The following is an 18,789-nucleotide window of genomic DNA, read 5'->3' as shown; positions in this document are numbered from 1 at the left end:
TTTTATCTTTATTTATTTTTATAATAGCAATAAATAATTTACTGATTTCTCTGGGTTTTTTTTAATAAGTGTTTTGTTTAGTTTCCAAGTGTTTGGAGATGTCCCTGTTTTCTTTGTTTTTGGTTTCTAGTTTGATCCTGTTGTGGCTGGAAAGTGCAGTCTGTGTGATTTCAGTCCTTATAAGTTTATGTTCTATGGTGCTGCTGTTACTGGGTGACATGTTCTACAAATGTTGATAAGCTGTCCGTGGTTGATAGTATTGGGTTCTTCCGTATACGTGCTGGTTTTCTGTTTCTGTTGTTGAGAGTGGAGTATTGCAGTCTCTATCATTGTGGATTTGTCTAGCTTGCATTTATGTCAGTTTTTGCTTCATGTTATTTTGCAGCTCTGTTTGCTGCATACTTATTTAGGGTTGCTGTGTCTTGCTGCATTGGCCCTTTTATCATATAATGCCCCCTTCCGTCTCTGGTAATTCTCTTTGCTCTGAAGTCTTTATCTGCTACTAAATATAGCCTCTCCTGCTTTCTTTTGATTAATGTGTATATGACATATCTTTATGCATTCTTTTTCTTTCACCCTGCCTATGTTGTTACAGTTGAAGTGAGTTTGTTGTAGACAGCATAGAGTTAGGTCTTGTTTTTAAATCTACTCTGCCAGTTTCTGTCTTTTAATTGGTGTATTTGGCCCATTCACATTTAATGTAATTATCGACATATTAGAACTGAAGTCTGCCATTTTATTTTTTTGTTTTCTGTTTATCCTGTTTTTTGTTTTTCTGTTTCTTTTTTCCTGCCTTCCAAGGGGTTGCTTGATTACCTATAGTATTTTTTAGTATCTCTCTCTAAATAGCCTTTGTAGTGTTTGCTCTAGGTGTTACATTTACATAATGTATCACAGGGTAATGATGTCATTTTTTTCAGTTCCAATGAGATATAGAAACCTGACCTCACTTTCTGTTCCTTTATCCTCCCCCTTTCAATATATAATTGTCTTTAGTATTTTCTCTATATACTTTTAGAAACATACCAGTCACTATTACAGTTTTTACTTCAGTTACCCAATTTAATTTACAAAACTGAAGAGGAGAAGAAAGTCCCGTTGTATTTTCCCATATCTTGCTTACTGTGTTCTCTTTTGATGTTTCAGGATCTCTTCCTGTATTTTGTTCTACTTAGAGGGCAACGTTTGCCATTCTTTTAGGGTAGGTCTGCTGGTGACACATTCTCCTGGTGTCTCTTCACCTGTGAATGTTTTGATTTCCCCTTCATTCCTGAAGCTGGGTATACAGTTTTCCCTGGGTATACAATTCTGGGTTGACAGCTCTTTTTCAGCACTTGAGAAATGTGCCCTTATGGCTGGCTTAGTTTCTGATGAGAGGTTTACTGTCATTCAGGCTGTTTTCCCTGTAGGTGTGGTGGTGTTTCTCTCTATCTCTTTCAAAATGTTTTCCTTTGTCTTCAATTTTCAGAAGTTTGTATGGCTTAGCAAGGGTGTTTTTGCTTTGATGCTGTTTGGAGTCACTAAACTTCTGGAATCTGTGGTTTATGTTTCTTGCCAAATTTAGGGAATTTTCAGCTACTATATTTTCAAGTGATTTTTAGCAACTCCTTTCTCTCCCCTTCTGGGACTCAGACTGCCCAGATGTCAGGCCTTATTTTATCATCACATGTATCCCAGTGCTCTGTTCCTCTTTTCTCAGTCTCTCTTTGCTGTTCAGACTGAGTAATTTCTAATGTTCTACCATCAGTTCCCTGAGTCCTCTCTCTCTTCCATGGGTTCTGCTGTTGAACCCATCCATTTTTTATGTCAGGTATTATGTATTTCAGTTCTAAAGTTTCTGCTCATTTCTTCTTTGTATCTTCTAGGGGTTTTTGCCAAGAATTTTTTTTCTTCCTTCATTGATGCTTGGGTTTTCCCTCTGGTCTCAAGCATTTTTGTAATGGCTGGTGGAAACATTTTAGGAGGATTCCTTTAACATCTGTTAGATAATTCTAACATCTCTTCTGTGTGAGAACTGTTGTTTATTAGTTACCGTTTTTTTCATTCAATCTGAGTTATTCCCTTTTCTTGGTATTGCAAGTGAGTTTTCCTTGAAAACTGGGTATTTTCACATTGTGTTATAGGACAGGGTCTTGTTTAAACTTCCTCTCTCAGCTGGTCCTCTTTGACACTTAAGGGGTATGACCTGTTCCTGCCAGGTGTAGGTGTAGTACCAGGCTCCCCACCCAGCCTCCTGGTTCCTAACAGGTGATGGTAAAGCCAGGTGCGCTGGGAGGCGAGGACACCTCATTCCCTCTAGGAGGCATGGTGCAAGCCCCACATGGACTCCAAGGCCTCTGTGGTGGGGACACAGACTGGCTCCTAGCTGGTTCCCTTGGCAGGAAAATTGAGCTCTCTGCCCAGTCCCAGGAGGACAGGCCGTCCTGTCTCTCTCTGGCTTTTATTGCTGTGGGTGGGGTGGATCAGAGCAGGTGCCATCTGAACCTTCCCTGTCTCGTGCACTGCTCCTCTCCTGGTCCTCTGGCTGGAGAAAGCAGACTTCCATCTATTCCCTTACTCTTTTATTTTTTCTTTACCACACCTGCTGGCATTTATGGGTTGTTGGCTTTTTCTGTTCCAAGTCAGGGATTTGTGCAAGAAAAAGCAGGCACCTCCCAGCCATTTGCCCTGTGCCCCATGCTGATCTGCTGTTCACTCTACCTTTTAGTCTCCTGACGTTAGTTTTCTATAAAAGGATCAAGGCTTTTAGTTGTTCTTAGCGGGAGGGACAGAAGGCAGCACATCTGTTCCATCCTCCTGGACATGGAATTCTGAGTTGCTTTGAACAGGTTCAGCACTTCATGTTTCAGATCCTGTTTCCTGTCTAGTAACATTTCTGGTATATGACTTTGGGTTAAAAGAATGGATTTCATAGCTTCTCTAACATAAGATGTAGAGAGAGCACTTGCTAAAGAGCCAGTGAAGGTCAGCATGCTTTTTGTAGGAAAGCCAACCTTTTCACTCTGATCCCACTTTCTTGCCTAGATTGGGGCCAACACCATGGATAACCCTCTGTTGAAGTACAGTGCAAAGGATTACTTCTTTAAAGCCGCCCTCTGCCACTTCATAGTGGATGAGCTGAACGCCAAGGTGAGGCACCCTGAGGTACAGCTTCTGATGTGCTTCATTCACCCTGAATGCGGGTGCTCAGCCGTCGTCTGGAGCAAAACTGCGCTGCATCCATGAAAAACAAGACAAGGATGAGTCCCTGACCCCATCCTGGCTGTCCTGCAGCTGCTGGAATCCCAGCTGTCAAGGCTCTTAAGTTAAAGCAACCCAGGGGCCACACCTCATTCAGGAGTTTGGTTTAAAGAAATCGGGGCTGAGGGGAGACAGGAAAAGTAGAATCACATCTTTTTTAAACTCAGAAGTGGAATTGGAATGAGGATTGGGAGAAGTGAAAAGCAGAGTGGAGGCTGGAGGCAGGCGGGGACAGGGTTGGCGTCCGGGCCTTGGCGTCCGGGTGCGGCGTCCGTCCAGAGCACAAGATCAGACGCCTGCCCTGGCAGGTGTGGTGATGACGTCTGTCTCATTTGGTCTTCTCTACAGCAGCCTCTTTCAGGAAAATTGGTTTAGATGTTTACTCTTAACTGAAATTGAAATTCAAAATAAGTAGATTTGGTCAGTACAGGTTGCTTTTGTTGTTGAGTGTAACAAACAGGATGTAAATAAATTGTGTTGATGTTAATAGAACATCAAAGCTTCATTTTCTGGTTCAGTGACTCAGATGTTAACAAGTGGTTTTCTTCCCTAGCTTGCTCTTGAGAAATACGAGGAAATGTTTCCAGCATTCACTGACTCTAGAGAATGCAAATTACTGAAAGTGAGTAAGTGGGATTGGATCCAGCAACGTTTTAACCCTGTGAAGCCGTGAGTCCTGCTCTCTCACGCTAGGCCTCAGATGCCATTAGGGTTGGGTGTGCACCATGCTCTGAATTGGGCGGATCAGAAAGGTTTCACAAGGCTGGATCCCTGACCTGGGTGCCTCTTGTATTTGAAAACTTCCCCATTTTTGTAAGTCATTTGGCAACATCAGTTAGTGTAGTAAGAAGGCTCTTTCACTGTTTAAAGTATTCATTCATAGATGGAACTTTTTAGCCAACCAAGATAATTTTTCTGTATTTATGTTCCCAGAAACTTCTAGAAGCTCATGAAGAACAGAACAGTGAAGCTTACACAGAAGCAGTAAGTTCCCCTTTGGGATTTAGTGCGTTCTCTGAAAGATTACATTATAGATACAACTTCTCTTTTTCATCGTGTAAATGCTAAACATCTATTTGGACATTATTCTGCTATACTTGTGTTGTTTTCCAAAAGACATGTTTTTAGATTCCACCAGCCTTCAAAATTAAGACAGTCTATGAGCTCTGCTGACTTTAGCTGCAAGGCAAATATATATCACATACATAATCACAATGTATTTGGATATTTTCTATGGAAAATAATCTGATCCATAAATAAATGAGAAGTACTATCAGTTAAATCAGTTAAATTTAAAACATAAAAATAAAGCAGTGAGAGTTTATTATATTCTTGGCATAAAATGGGAAAAAAATTTTTACATTCACCAATTTCCTGTTTTCCCATCTTTTTCCATCTTATGTTTAGAATCAAAGTGAATTTCTTAGTGCCCTTCAGTAATTCATTCAACCTGGCTTTGAAGCCATGGTGGGCAGCGAGTTTCCGCCTTTAACTTTTGCTACAAAACCGTCTTCACCCTGTGAAAGTCCATTCTTTAATGACTCATGGAAATGAGTTGAAGGAATTTTTCCTTTTGGTCTCTCTCTGCAGCTGTGTTTTGTGTTCATTGGAGACTGGGGCCACATTAATTTTCCTCGTCCCCTTGTCCTTATACAAAGTCTTAAGTCCTTTGTCCAGTTACAAAGGCTGCTGTGGATTTTTGCCATAGCATGTTAGCATAAAAGCAATGTAAAAAGCTCTTAATGAAGAAAGTTGTAAACTAGAATGAATGATTTTACAGAGTTAGTGTGGTGTAATTCTGTGTTTGACTGTGTTTCCATGGACCACTTTCTGCTTCTCTTCCCTTCACCAGGTGAAGGAGTTTGACTCCATCTCCCGCCTGGACCAGTGGCTCACCACCATGCTGCTACGCATCAAGAAATCCATCCAGGGGGACGGGGAGGGGGACGGAGACCTCAAGTGAGGCGCAGTGTCCCTGCGGCATGCCGCCGAGTCCTCGTTCATTTCGTGTGAGAGCCAGTGATCATTGTGGGATGCCCATTCAACGGCTTCATTTCGTTGCACATGAGCCTGACAATGTGTGTGTGTGTTTAAGCTGCCGTGTGTGTCACCGTGCTGTGGGCGGGTGGGCCGCTCCTATGCATACTGTGAGTGTGTGACGGGCTGTCTCCCTCTTGTCAGAGTCCCCAGAGTTTTCCAAGAACTACTTCAGAATCTTCCTCCTCGTTATTTCAGTATGTGCAGAGCTCGTGTTTCATTTTGCCACATGTTTTTATGTCCCTTTTCTTGGACTTGCGTACCCAACCCAGTTGTTCTAATAGATGCTTTGCATGTTCTCTGTGAACTTGCACCTTGGTGGATTCTGTAAATGTGTGTTTTTAGTGTAGGATGGTTGTTCGGAATGCATTTATGGCTTTCCTCATTAGAATTATTTATCCTTTTTGTTATCTCGTGATTCTTTTGATGGTGCCAGTGACCCGTTTCCCTGCTCTTGTGTATTGTTCTGTAGCTGACGTGCATGTGAGAATTCAGGTCAGCCAGGCCTGCTGGCTGCTTGCGGTGGGGGTGAGGGAGCTTCCTGACAATGGCCCGCTGACGTGTGTGGCTGTGTGGAGGTGAACTTGAGCTCACAAGTGCACTGTGCCTGAGATCTTGGAGAGACAGGCGTCTTCCTTTCCTGGAGGGAGTGTCCACTTCTAGTTGGGGCAGGACCCTTGCTTCACCTTCACAGAAGGGTGTTTGAACTGGCATATCCTATTCCTTTCATGTTCACACACCTTCCCACGTTGAGAGGACACCCCATGTGTTCCCTTGTGTATATCCTCACCAGAGCCAGGAGGTTATCTCAGTCGAAGCTTGTATGTCATTCATTTTCATTTTTAATTGTCTGTCATTCATTTTATCTGTTAATGGACACGATGGGCTTGGTGGGCTGAGTACAGTACAGTTTACTGCACCGTTGGGAAAGAGCCCCAGTGAACTTCTGAGGGGACCTGCCCTTAGCCAATGGATTGTTTTATCTGGTGTATTTGAATATTGTCCTGTTGTTTTGACTTATATATGTGCGCTGTTGACCTGTGACCTTAATCTCTGCCCTTTATGTTACGTGCTAATAACCTTGTGCTTTAGATGTGCTCTTGTTTCCTGAATCTCTTCTAAGTGATTTGTTTGATGTGCATTTATTGCTAGGTAACGGCAGCGTTGACAGATAAATGGGATTTCCTATGTCCTGTCAGATGTTAACTGGTATTTGAAAGGTGTTGCATTTTTGGATGGCTAGCAACTGGGATTTGAAGGTGCCGTTGGGCAGAAACAGAGAGTGGGTCCAGGTTGAGGGCTGAGCTGGGAGGAAGGTTTGGGGATGGGGAACAAGTCCTACTAGGAGGGAGGAGAAAGTGGCAGAAAGGAGGCTGAGAAGGATCAGCGGAGGCCTGATCGTGGAGCAGCCCTGTGGGCAGTCGTGAGGATTCGGTGGCTGTAGTTGCAGGTTCATCTGTGCGGCTTGGGCTGGTGGAGAGGTGGGGCAGTGGTGGCTCTGTCCCAGCCCACAGGGCAGTTGCAGTGGACCAGGAGACATGGGGTACTCTGACCCTGGCCCCTGGCGTCCAGTGAGGATTCCTTCTTTCCTTCAAAGGTTTGGGATCCTTAAAAGAAAGCTGGCTGTTGGTTATGGTCCATTTTGGAACAGAGCCGCCCACTTGGTACTTCTTCACATCCTATCGGAACCTCTTAAGAAAAAAACTCTTAAGAGAAGTGGGGTTTTGTTGCTCTACCTGATTCAGTGCCCGGCCTGTCAGAAGCACGCGGGTGAGAGGAGCATGGGTCCTCCGGCTGCAGGGGGACAGTAACCCTTCCTGCCAGCCATGCATTTTGTTGCTGGTCTGGAAAGTCTGCTCTCACTTGTTAAGGAAACTTGTGGTCTGACCATGGAAAGGAAAAACCGAATGTTTTGTTTATTAGCTTTTTATCCTGATCCCCTGACAGACCCCTGTCTGAAGACCTGGGGTTTTGAGAAATACTGTTGGCAGCATTTTCAGTCCCTGGGATGGGAAGATCCCCTGGAGAAAGGAATAGCTACCTATTCCAGTATTCTGGCCTGGATAATTCTATGGACTGTATCGTCCATGGGGTCACAAAGAGTCAGACACGACTGAGCCACTTTCACTTTCGTCACATCAGCGTTGTGTTGAAATGAACACTAGGACCAGTGACTGAGTTAAGATGCTTTTGTTTTTAATGTTTCACATGAAAAAATAATTGTAATGGCTAGAACAGACCACTAGAACATGAAAAAAGTCCCAGGAACAGCTCCAGGCTTCGTCCCTAGAAACGTTCCATCAGAGTGGGTAGCCCTGTGATTTCCAGCATTTATAAATTGTTATTTATGAACAAAATATAATGACTATGTTACAGTCTTTGTATTTTAGCGAGTCCTGTTTAGTTCATTGTCAAAAGAGTTGAAATTTCTTATGGGAAAGCTTTGCTTTTTGTGGCAACATTTTTATAGCTTGTGTGAACTTTTTTATTGAATGATTTGGAAGCAGTGTCCTTGCACAGTCGTGACCACGTGTGACAGTGCCCCCTGTAACCACAGTGTGTGTGTTTATTGTTTCCTCTGACACCATGCATTTCAGATGCCCGGAGTCAATCCCCATGGCTTCCGCGGGGGCCTGGGACTCTCTTCCCCAGGGCTGTCGGGGAGGGTGTATTATGAAAACTCACCCTGGATGATAAATCCACCTTCGCAGAGTCAGTGTATTTTGTGTGAACCTGTACAGTAAATAAAGTCCCAGTTATGAGCAACGTGGTGCGTCTTTCCTAGCTGGTTTGCACAGGTCAGGGCTGGCTTCTCGTCCTGGAAGGTGTCCCCGGGCAGTGGGCACAGCCATCCGGGCTCTGCAGGCCCTGCATTCCCATCCTTGCTGCTGCTAGGTCAGGGAGCTCACAACAAAGTTCAGGGAGGAGCGGCCCCTTGGTGGTGGAGGTCTGTCTTGGCGGAGCCGCGATGACTTGGGGCCATCAGGGCCTTGTTCAGGTCCCTCAAAGATCATTCGAGGCAAACCCATAATGTATGGTCTAACAGGTGGTCCCATTTAGGAGCTCTGCCCCGTGGTTGATCCTCAAGGTTAGTTTCTCATTCAGATGCCTCTCAGAATCTTTGTGTACTAACAGAAGCCCTCCTGGTGGGTTTTGCCAGCCTCGGGGAGGGTCCTATAGTCCCTTGCTGGTGGAGGGAAGTGGGCAGTTCCCAGGCATCAGCTGGGTCTGACTGATGTGCCAGCTGGCCCTGTGCCTGTGTCCACCTGCCCGCCTTGGTGCCTGTGGACAAATCGCCTTTCACCTTAAGCGACAGGAACACCATCAAGTTAAGGGGACAGGCACTCTTTTGGTCTCCAAAAATGTCCCTGCTGTGGCAAGGCACGCAACATGCAGGTTGGAGTTTAAATTGTAACTCACACTCAGATTGGTCAGTTTAGATGACCACCTTTGGCAAAACCACATTTCTGTGAAGGTCATCTTTAAGAAAGGTGGTAAGACCTGGCCAAATTTTTTTTTCAAAGTCTGTACAACAAATTTTGGGTAAAAGCAGAGGCAGGGGAGCTTTGGAGTTTGGGCTGACTTCGTCTTCCACATGAAGGCCAGAAGGTGCAAAACTGGGTAGCATGTCCTGTGGGTCTGGGGCTGACACTGACTTGGCAACACAACACCCAGATGGGAGAAACGGAGATGTCCTCAAATCCCTGAAAGATGCACCTTCAGCAGAGTTTAGGGAGCAGCCCTCCCCTCCCCTCTGCTCCCCAGAAGCAAACAGAGAAGTGACCATAGACAGAGGAGGCCCTGTGGAACAGACTCACCAGGGCCATGACGAGCCCGGGCCCGTGCACTGGGCCAGGCTGGTTACATCTCAGAACACAAGTGCAGCAGACACAGTTGGCGAGACTCTCCAAGGACCAGAAAATGCAACTACCTGTTTCAATCAGGAATCTGACTTCTACAGAAGGTGAATTCTAATCATGGAAATAAACAGCCTTGCAAAACTATTTTTACAAAACAAACATTTATTAACACATAAAACTTTTGTAGAATCTCTAAAACAAATTCAAGACAAAAATTAATTCCAGTAGGTAACAAAATAATCTATTATTTAAATTCCTTCTCATTAAGATGACTTTATCCCATGAAACAGTTCATCAGTGGGTAGCTTCGTTCTGTTGAGAGCAAAACGTGTGTGAAAATAACTTCTGTAAATACAAGAGGGTGATGCTGTCACAGCAAGAGACAGACGTGGGACTCAGTACCCCAGGAGCAGGCGTGTGGCCTGTGTCAGCCCCCCGGACACTGTCAGCATCTCATGGGGAAGAAAGCATCTTGGGTCTTCCTCTGGTGTCTTGTGCACTTGTGTCTCCATCTTGGACTTACACATAAAGTACCTTTCTCTTAGAAAATGAGTGTTTTCACAGCAAGTTTAATAAATTAAAATATAAGAAAAAGAGCGACTAGTGACAGAGGAATTCTTTGCTTTTGATCTGGGTCACCTGTGAGTCAAAGCACTGTGCGCACGGTGAACTGCCCTTGCCAACGGGTCAAGAACCAGGTAGGGCGGGATGCAAATGCCACTTTAGCAAGAGTGGCCAGCGTGAGACAGGCACATTTAAGACAAGGCTGGCCGTTCCGTGGTCCACTGTTAAGGCTAATCAGAGAGGAAGGAGCGTGCCAAGGCGCTTGGTCCCTGCTGCCCAATCTACTCATGCTCCCAGGGGAACGTGTGTCAGTGACTTGCCTGTGTCAGGCTCCTCACGCGTTAATGAGAAACACTGGGTTTCTGAAAATCACAGAAATGAAGTAAAAAAAATCTAGCAAAACTACCAATACTCTTGTGTTCTTAGATTTGCCACAACCACTGCATTGCTACTTATGGATAAAATAACTACACTATGTTTCAAGTGTTCTCAGCCCCTGGCTTTTTTCATACCTCTTTGCAAAAACTACTCCACTGTTTTCTGCTAGTCTTTGGTAGGACAGCTTTTACCTAATTGGGTTTTTAGGAAGGAAACCTGATAGCCACAGTCACTTCATGTCATTTTAATGACCAACTTCCTAGTTGCATGTGTGCTACGAGCAGCTACTTAACAAGTGTTCAGTTAAGTGCCTACAAGCAGGGGCAGGGGCCAAGTGCTGTCATTCATCTCTTCAGCCCAGAGCATCTCTGATGGGCTTCAGTTTGACAGGAAAGAAACAGCTGAAAATAAATACGTGGTCCCAGTTTTCTTTCACCTTGGTAGAAAAATAGCTTTAAAGTATCAGAAACAAACCTACACAAAGCCTAAGGCAGCGAGCTGGTGCACAGCTCCGGGAGCAGGGTTGGCGCTCTGCTCCGTGACGAAGCTGAGCGGTAACCGCGGCCTTGCGAGCGAGCGTCAGGGTTGTTGGGCATCAGGGTGCTGCCACCAGAAGTCAGTGAGGCGACGCTAACTGCCTTGTTTGCTGATGAAGTGTGGCTGAGGTCATGCGGGTCAGGATTTCTAAGGGAAAGCTTGAGAAATGACTTGATAGCAACATGCAAGTAGCAGTTCAGGAAACTGGAAACCCTCCCTGCCCGCTTCTTTGCCTGCAGTTCTTCTTGGCCCCTGACAAAGCTCACATTCAGCCCTCCCGTGCAAGTGCAGGCTGGAACCCTCCAGGCAGGTGACCCCGCTCCAGTCCATGTGGGTCAGAGAGCGGAGCTATGTGGGCCCGGTTCTGTCTGTGGTGTCAGCTCGCTAAGCTCACTGATGGCAGTGGCCAGCAGTGTGTCCTGGGACCCCACGGGACCGTCAGACTTGCAGGCCAGGTCTGCGGGACTGTCCTCATGCATGGCAGGCATGCTGCCCTGGACGGTGGCCAGGTTGTGAAAATGGCCATTTTCTGCAAAAGATAGCAATTTATCGGAGAGTTTGGATGCTGCATACTCGTCATCAGGCTGCTCAGTCTTGTGGCCATCGCCATTCTTGGGAGAGCCGTCCACAATGACCAGGAAGGACTTCCACGGAGTTGTCTTGTCATGGATCTGTGGAGCAAGCGCACAACGGCGGTCACCCACGTGTCCCTGCCCAGGGTCTGCAGACCCCCGGTTCACGGCCACGTGTCATTGGGCCCAACAGCCTTCTCCACCCATCAGACCCCTGTCTTCCCGTGGTCCTGGTCAGAATGGACTCAGCCGGCACAGGCCCCCTTCCCGGACAGAGGGCCCCAGGGCAGAAGTTCGGGCACTCTGCCATCCAGGCCGTGCAGCTGAAAGCAGCGCCCCCAGGGCCAGCCTGGCTCACCGAGGTGTGCCGCCGCAGCGTGGACTTGTCGGTGAACGCCCGCCCGCATGCGTTGCACATGAACGGCTTCTCCCCCGTGTGGATCCGGTGATGGCGCTGGAGGGCGTTGAGCTGTGTGAACTGCTTGCCGCACTGGTCGCAGCAGTAGGGCCGCTCCCCTGAGGGGAAGGGACAGAGGACACGGGGCAGCCTATTGCTCTGTGGCCACATGCTGGCACCCCCCGCCCCGCCCCCGCCATAGCAGGGCCGCAGGAGCACACGCCCCCCACTGCCACAAGGGGCCCTGGGGGCCGTGGCCTCACCCACAGCCGGCACGATGGCTGCAGGCAGCTCACCTACTTTCTAGTCACACCTGACCATGCACACTTGTGGTGTCCCAAAAGGACATGCACACCGTCACCCCTAATTCTAATCTGAAGGTTTGAAAACGTTCACATGTCCACATCTGTATACACATGTTCAGACCTTTCCAGTTTGTCAGAGAAACTAGAAACTCAGGAAATTTTTAAATGCTATTAAGACACACAATGTAAAGTTAAATTCCAAATAATTTTTCAATAAAACCTTCAGGATGTTTTTTTGCATACTGACCTCCCATCTCTGGCAACACTCCAGCCATACCTGTGTGGACTTTGATATGCTGGTAAAGTGAATTCCGCTGAGCAAAAGTCCTGAAACAAACTTCACATTTAAAGGGTTTGGACCCAGTATGGATCCTATTGTGATGTTTTAAATACTCCTTGGAAGCAAAACTCTTGCCACACGTTTCACACATGAAAGGCCTCTCACCTACACAGAGAGAGGAGACACGGAGTTAGACATGACACAGGCGGGAGGACTGGGTCCACCCTCCCAAGTGCCCCGACAGGCTGCGGGTTACCTTCTCTCGTGAAAACTACCCAGAAACATCTACTCATGTACGGTGCTTGCTACCTGCTCAAAGTTGGTAGAAATGCCCCCTGGAAATCTCCAGAAAGATTCCAGTAGATTAGGATGAAAGAGCACATCCAGCCAGCTCACATTTTGGAAATTCAGTCATTCCCAAACAAGAACAGCCTGCTGGAAAAGCTGAACCTTTCCACAGGGCTGTGGTGGGTCTCTAGCAGAAGCCCTTCCGGAAGGGAGCGGGGTCTGCCATGAACACATGTGGCTGTCCTGGAGCAGCGCCTGCCCACCTGGGCAGGTGAGGACCAGGAGGGCATCCGCCCTCCATGCTGTTAGGTTTGCCCTGATTTCTCAAATGCCAAAACTGGCTTCAATAAAATCTGAACATATTAGCATGTCCATCAAATGACCGATTCTAACTGAATGCCTCAGTGTGACCTGACCTCCCCTCCCCCACTCTCATCAGACACCACTTCTGCTTTTTCAGTCTAGTAGTTCACATCATTAAGTGGCTCACCTATCTCACCATCTGAACTTGAGGCTCACAGGACAGTGCAGAGAAGTAAACAGTTTTACATGCAGGCAGGCAGGAACTGGGCTAGTATGATAAGCACAGTACCAAATAGCTGGACTCGCCGGGGCTCTGACCCCAGAAGCACTGCACAGAATCAGAATGGAGAGCTTAAACGTTCTCCCTTGCCTGATGAAATCATACCATAAAACTTCTAAGAACCCCATAGTTCCACTACTTCAACACATCATATAACTCCTAAGTCTGCAGGTTTTCAGTAAAGCTGGGATTCACTGTATGCTTCACTGTGCATTTCTCAAGCTGACAACCAAGCATTGGCATTTTTCATAATATTCAGAGACCTTAGGCTGAAAGGCTAAGGGTGTGACAGGATGGATTTACCCGATTATTGAACCACTTTCTTGGGGCTGGACAGTCAATTTGTTCCTGATGCTGTGTTATTAGAAACAGTAAGAATGGAGATAATAGCATATGTCTTTCCCTACATTCTGAGCAGTTTCCTTCAGAAAGATTCCTGGAAAGGGAACTTGGGGCTGAAACATCAGGGTACCTCTGGATGCCTAAGACACAGGACCAGCAGTACACAAAGGCCATGGACACACAGTACTGGAGGCACTGGGGCAGTGGGCATATTTTATTAATTTACTTGTGCTCATTTACTAGATGAGAAAGCAAATCCGGGCTTTAACCTGAACCCCAGGCAGACAATAACATCTAAACTAATAAACTGAAGTTTCCCTTCTACAGCCAGAAAAGACATTCAATCACAACAGCATATTTACCTGTGTGACACCTTTTATGATAAATCAGCATATGGTTCTGAGTGAATCTTGCACCACATTCATCACAGACAAAAGGTTTTTCCCCCGTGTGAATTCTGAAAGCATAACAGAGAGTAATTCAGATTGTGTTCCAAAGCTCACTCTGCATCACCAGCTCCTCCCTCACCTGCAGAAACACTTTGCTCCACGAGCGCACATGTGAAGGACTGAAAGTTAGCGAGGCCCAGGACTCTCACCCCCAAATCAGTCTCTGCCTGAGGCAAGACTGCCAAGTCCCGCCGCACATAGAGCCCCGAAACACACCGTGTGGTTAGTGCTGCCCCACATGCAGGCAGAGGCTGCACCCCCATAGGTTAAGATGCTCAATAGCACCACATGGTATTTATAAAACTGCCTCATTGAGAACAGTCACCTAGACTGACAAAGAACCATGTGGTCAAAACCTTTACTGTCCTTTTCCAGTTCAACATAACAGTCTAGAAAGAACTGTTAACACGTGAAGTTAGCTGGTCCCAGGGGCACACACGTCAGCCCTGCATCTCAGGGCGAGGACGGAGTGACCATCACCGCGTTTCCTGAGCCCTTCCTGAACCGGGCTGGGGCAGGAAAAGGACAATGAACACCCACCTACCACCCCCAGACTGGCCCAGGGTGAGGGCAGATCTTGGGGAGAGTGGAAAACTTCTTTGTCTGAATTTCAAGTATAAGTACTGAGCACCAGAAAGGAATTTATTTAAAAACTGAAAGTCACCTACTTGTACGTCAGAATCAAAACACGGAATCCCTATCTGTCCTAACCCTGGAGCTTATCAGACTGACAGGTGGCAGGCACTCTCCAAGCCCAGAGAAGTGTCCCTCCACTGAGGTCTCCAGGGGGACCGCGCCACCGGCTGGTCTCAGGCCGGGGTCCCAAAGGAAGGGGGGCTGGGGTCTCTGGCCTGACTCAGCAGGGGTGGGGCTATAAGGGGTGGGGAGGAGCCCCTGAGCCTGAACGGGAGGCTGGGGTCCCCATCAGCCTAGGCCCGACCCAAGGAGCGCCATCCCCGCATCTGTCTCCACGGAGAACCCAGACGAGGGAAGCAGCAACCAAACAGTGACCCCTCCGGGGAGAGGGGACCACGCCGGCCGCCAACGCCTCCAAGCCCACCAGGGGAAGGCGCAGCCCGGGCCTACCTCAGGTGGGTCTTGAGGGCCGAGGGCTGCGAGAAGGTGGCCGGGCACTCGGAGCAGCCGTAGGGCTTGTGGCCGGTGTGCGTGCGCTCGTGCAGCCGCAGCGCCGTCTTGGAGCTCAGGCCCTTGCCGCACTGCTGGCACTGGTGCCGCTCGCCGCCCCCCTCGTGCACCTGCACCACGTGCCGCTTCACGTCCTTCTTCCTCTTGAACTTCTTGCCGCACAGCTCGCACGGGAAGTGGCGCTCGCTGCTGTGCACGTGCCGCTGGTGGCCCTTCAGGTTGCAGCGGTTGGCGAAGGTCTGGCCGCAGGTGTCGCAGCGGTGCACCACCTCGGTGGCCACGCCGTGGTGCAGCCGCACGTGCTTCAGGAAGCTCTTCTCGTACAGGAAGGCCTTCTCGCAGCGCGTGCACTGGAAGTTGCTCCTCCGCCGACCCGGGCCCTCCTCCCCCTCCTCCTCCTCCTCGTCCCCCTCCTCCCCTCGCCCCACTTTGGGCGGCACAGCCTCCGCCCCTGCCCCGGCGCCGCTGTCCTCCTCGTCCTTCGTGACTGCTTCTTTCTCGGTTTCCAGGGCTTCTGGGCTGGGCTCCTGGGGGCCCCCGCAGTCCCCCATGTCCTGCTCAGCACTCTTCTGCTGCTCCCGGAGTCGGCGAGTGTACTTCTTTTTAGGGATTTCCACGAACACCTTCCTCCCAGCCAGCCGCCCACTGGCCCTTCTGAGCTTGGGGTAGGGGGGCTTAGCCACCTCTTTCCTCTTGTCTGGCTTCTCCCTGGACTTCCTCGGGGGCAGATCTGGCAACAGGCCATTGCTGATTCTCTCTGCTGGGGGATCCAAAGAACCGGCAACCCCGTTGGCCAGAGGGCCATCAGGGGCCACCCCTGCCCAGGCCTCTGGGGCTAGAGCAGCGGTAACCTGGGAGCCGCTGCTCCCTTCTGCCTCCTGAGACTCTGAGAAATTCTGCAATTCCAAAAGTACCGACTCTAACATCTGCTTCTTCAGCTGAAAACAAGTTTCGGATAAGTCCAAACACTTCAGCTTTTCCGCCATTTCCAGCATGCGCTGTACCCGATCTTCCTCGACCTGTACCTTGGCCGTGTAGACAAACTCAAGAAACGAAGCGAAGTCGGCTACCTGCACTTCATCTAAGTAGACATTAGTCCTGGCACCATCCACAGTCTTCTCGTTAAGGAACACTTCCTTAAAAAACTTGCTGGTGGCTGCCAGTACTGCCTTGTGGGCCATGAATTCCTCCCGGACACCCTGGTATTCCACGCTGACGGTCACGTCACACAGGTGACCCAGCAGGCGGAGCTGATGCATCTCATGCAGGAGGTTGATTGGGGAGGACTTGGATTCCAGCAGGACCGCACCACTCTCCATGTTGCTTCTTCCCAGAAACACCTTTGAACACAAACCAAGAATTATTCATGCATGAGCACCCTCCAAAGCATTAGAAATTAGAATTGTGAGGATTACATATCAGTTCTTTAGAGGATATAAACTGATTAAAGACCTAAAAAACCTAACTTTCCTCCCGTACACTTTCAAGTCACACATCAGGTCTCAGCATTTTTTCTGAAGTCCCAATGTACCTCCAGAGACATTTGTATGAAAAAAGACTAAGGCTGCCCTAAAGTTATTATTAATGAAACATGTTAAAGCAACAATTTGCTTCTAGAGGTGATTGTTATTTGCCTGCAGACCCAGACCCCCTAAACAGAATTTAAAGCAACAATAAACAAGGTGTGCTGCTTTCATCAGGAGGAAATGGCAACTCACTCCAGTATTCTCGCCTGGGAAATCCCATGGACTGGGGAACCTGGCCGGCTAGAGTCCCCGGGGTTGCAAAAGAGTCGGACACACGACTTAGCGACCAAAATACAAACACTTTGATCTGGAAACCAGATAAAATACATGGCCACGACGGTTAGGAGAGCAAATCCTGTCTGACTTTGAAAACAACCGATTGAAGAAAATATCTTTCTACGAAGAAAACTTCCAAGAAAGTAGAGGACGATCCACGGCATCTCCACCCCCGGATGCCCGTCCTACTGCACTGGAGCGATCGGGGACACAGCGCTGGGGTCCAGCTGTGCTACCTGGAGCAGGGCCCTCAGCCCCTCCGGCCACAGAGGCTCCTGGGCTGGAGGCTGGACAGGGCGCCGTGGGGGTGGCAGCCACCCCGGCCGGCGACCCCGGGGCAGGCTTCGCGGGGGCGGGGCCTGACACGATCACAGAGCGGCCGGGCCGAACTTGGGCCTTCCTCCCCGCACACCGCCTTCCAGTCGGGTCCGTCCGCCCAGACCCGGCCTCCGTCCCCTCGGTGCGGTCGGGTCCCTAGGCCGGCCTCGCCGGTCCCGGTCCAGCCCCTCAGCGCCCGCCGGACGCAGGGGCCGTGGCCGCCTCTCCCCTAGCCCGCCGCCCGCTGAACCGACCCCGACTCCTCGGCGGCTTCCCAGCCCGCGGGTGGCCACTGAGCGCGAGGCGGGGGCCAGGCCTGCCGCCCGCGCCCCGCTGGCCGCGTACCCGCCGCCCCGCCGCCGCCTCAGACGTGCTTCCGAGGACTAGGCCCCGACACTAATAGACGGACAGACAGGCGGCCCGACGGACGGGGGGGGGCGGGGCGCGGAGCCGGCGAGGGTGACGCCGATTGGCCGCGTCGGGCCAGGCCCCGCCCCCAGCTGGTAGAGGGGAGGGCCCGCGCACGCACTGGAGACGGTGGAAGCCGTTCGGAGAAGTTACGTGATCCGACGCACGGTGCCGCCGCGCGCCCCGCCGGCTGCGCGGGATTGCGTCACCCGCCGCGAAGTAGAGTCTGCGCCTGCGCAGAACACTGTGCCGGGAGCGCTGAGCGTCTCGCGACGCGGTTGGGGGGGAGGGGGCAGGGCCAGGAGAGTCACGTGACCCATGGGGGCGACCGGCACCTCACGCGCCGGTCCCTCCTCCCGGGCCCCAGCCGGGTAGGCGGGACGGCAGGAGGGCGGGGCACCGGATGGGGCGGAGCGTCTGGTGGGTGGGGTCAGAGGGGGCGGGCCGGTGGGAGGAACCAGGAGGGGGCGTGGCGCCGGGAGAGGGAGGGGCGGAGGGCGGAGCCATGAGGGGCGTGGCGCCGGGAGAGGGAGGGGCGGTGGGGAGGAGCCAGGATGGGCGTGGTACCTGGGGGGGGCGGGGCGCCGCCACGTGCCGCAGGAATCTGTAGGTCTAGTTGGGCAGCGCCCGGCGGAGCTGGGGGTTGGGGTCGCTGTGGGCGCGCGGGCGGCAGGCGCGCGGGCGGCAGGCGCGCGGGCGGCAGGCGCGCGGGCGGCAGGCGCGCGGGCGGCAGGCGCGCGGGCGGCAGGCGCGCGGGCGGCCATGAGTTGAGCCGGAGCCTCCTGTGCTCTGAGAACCCGGGAGCCTCGCTCTTGGGCCACCGCTCCCGGGGGTGTGCGCGCATTCGGCTGTCCGCAGGCGATCCCGAGACCTGGGCTGCACCCCGCCCACCCGCCCCATTCCGGAGGCTTCACGTCTCCGTTCCGAACCTCCCTTTGTCTTCATTTGTCCCAGAGGCCCAGCATATCCTGCGCCGACCTCTCATCCGGTGTCTTCTGGTTCAGTTTGCACAGTGTAGACAACGTCCAGAAACGAGGCAGATCCTCTGCATGGTCCTTGTCTAGAACAAGCCCTCTCTTACTGTCTCTGTACCAGTCTGGAAAACATCTGCCTGAAATGGCTGGGATGTAGTGTGGACCCGGGTAGCGGGCCCGGATGCCAGGGTTCAGGCAAGGGCGGCTTAGGTAGCAGCCTCTTTTCCATGTTGTCAGGGAAGGAGGAATGGGAGCCATTGAAAATAACTATTTATCATCCTTCAGCTTCAGTGTTTAGGACTATAAGTG

The 18,789-nt window shown here is 50.4% G+C and overlaps 2 protein-coding genes across 8 annotated transcripts in view; one reads left to right on the top strand and one right to left on the bottom strand.

The window, feature by feature from the left end:
• The window catches only part of NAPB (NSF attachment protein beta), a 36,396-nt gene extending 28,353 nt beyond the window's left edge, over nucleotides 1-8,043 (top strand). For 2 of the 3 annotated variants that reach the window (XM_043883023.1, XM_043883025.1), the window contains 4 exons: nucleotides 3,025-3,129; nucleotides 3,794-3,862; nucleotides 4,174-4,224; nucleotides 5,093-8,043. In XM_043883023.1, the coding sequence (XP_043738958.1) occupies nucleotides 3,025-3,129; nucleotides 3,794-3,862; nucleotides 4,174-4,224; nucleotides 5,093-5,203 (336 nt within the window). In that variant the 3' untranslated portion in view covers nucleotides 5,204-8,043. Of the gene's footprint in view, nucleotides 1-3,024; nucleotides 3,130-3,793; nucleotides 3,867-4,173; nucleotides 4,225-5,092 lie in introns of all 3 variants that reach the window. The other variant, XM_043883024.1, reaches the window with a different exon arrangement.
• Nucleotides 8,044-9,281: 1,238 nt separating this feature from the next.
• Nucleotides 9,282-17,745, bottom strand: GZF1 (GDNF inducible zinc finger protein 1). 5 transcript variants are annotated; one of them, XM_043883022.1, is made up of 6 exons: nucleotides 17,628-17,745; nucleotides 14,919-16,318; nucleotides 13,746-13,840; nucleotides 12,168-12,335; nucleotides 11,547-11,704; nucleotides 9,282-11,287 (listed from the first exon to the last, which is right to left on the bottom strand). In XM_043883022.1, the coding sequence occupies exons 2-6, from the start codon at nucleotides 16,295-16,297 to the stop codon at nucleotides 10,952-10,954; spliced, it is 2,136 nt and encodes a 711-aa protein (XP_043738957.1). In that variant the 5' UTR covers nucleotides 16,298-16,318; nucleotides 17,628-17,745; the 3' UTR covers nucleotides 9,282-10,951. The 5 variants fall into 5 exon arrangements, with proteins under 5 accessions (XP_043738957.1, XP_043738954.1, XP_043738952.1 ...); XM_043883019.1 differs by lacking the exon at nucleotides 17,628-17,745 and adding an exon at nucleotides 17,444-17,540; XM_043883017.1 differs by lacking the exon at nucleotides 17,628-17,745 and adding an exon at nucleotides 17,353-17,532.
• Nucleotides 17,746-18,789: the final 1,044 nt, after the last annotated feature.

The sequence above is a fragment of the Cervus elaphus genome, chromosome 23 (genome assembly GCF_910594005.1).
Source record: "Cervus elaphus chromosome 23, mCerEla1.1, whole genome shotgun sequence".
NCBI lineage: Eukaryota > Metazoa > Chordata > Mammalia > Artiodactyla > Cervidae > Cervus > Cervus elaphus.
The sequence above is the reverse complement of the archived record's forward strand: the minus strand, read 5'-3'. Positions and strand labels throughout refer to the sequence as shown.

Coding starts and splice junctions, on each gene's coding strand:
- GZF1 (XM_043883022.1), bottom strand. CDS start 16,297: ATGGAGAGTGGTGCGGTCCTGCTGGAATCCAAGTCCTCCCCAATCAAC. Junction 11,705..12,167: donor GCATATCAAAGTCCACACAG/GTATGGCTGGAG, acceptor CCTTCCCCTCAG/GGGAGCGGCCCTACTGCTGC. Junction 11,288..11,546: donor CGCTGCGGCGGCACACCTCG/GTGAGCCAGGCT, acceptor CTTGCTCCACAG/ATCCATGACAAGACAACTCC.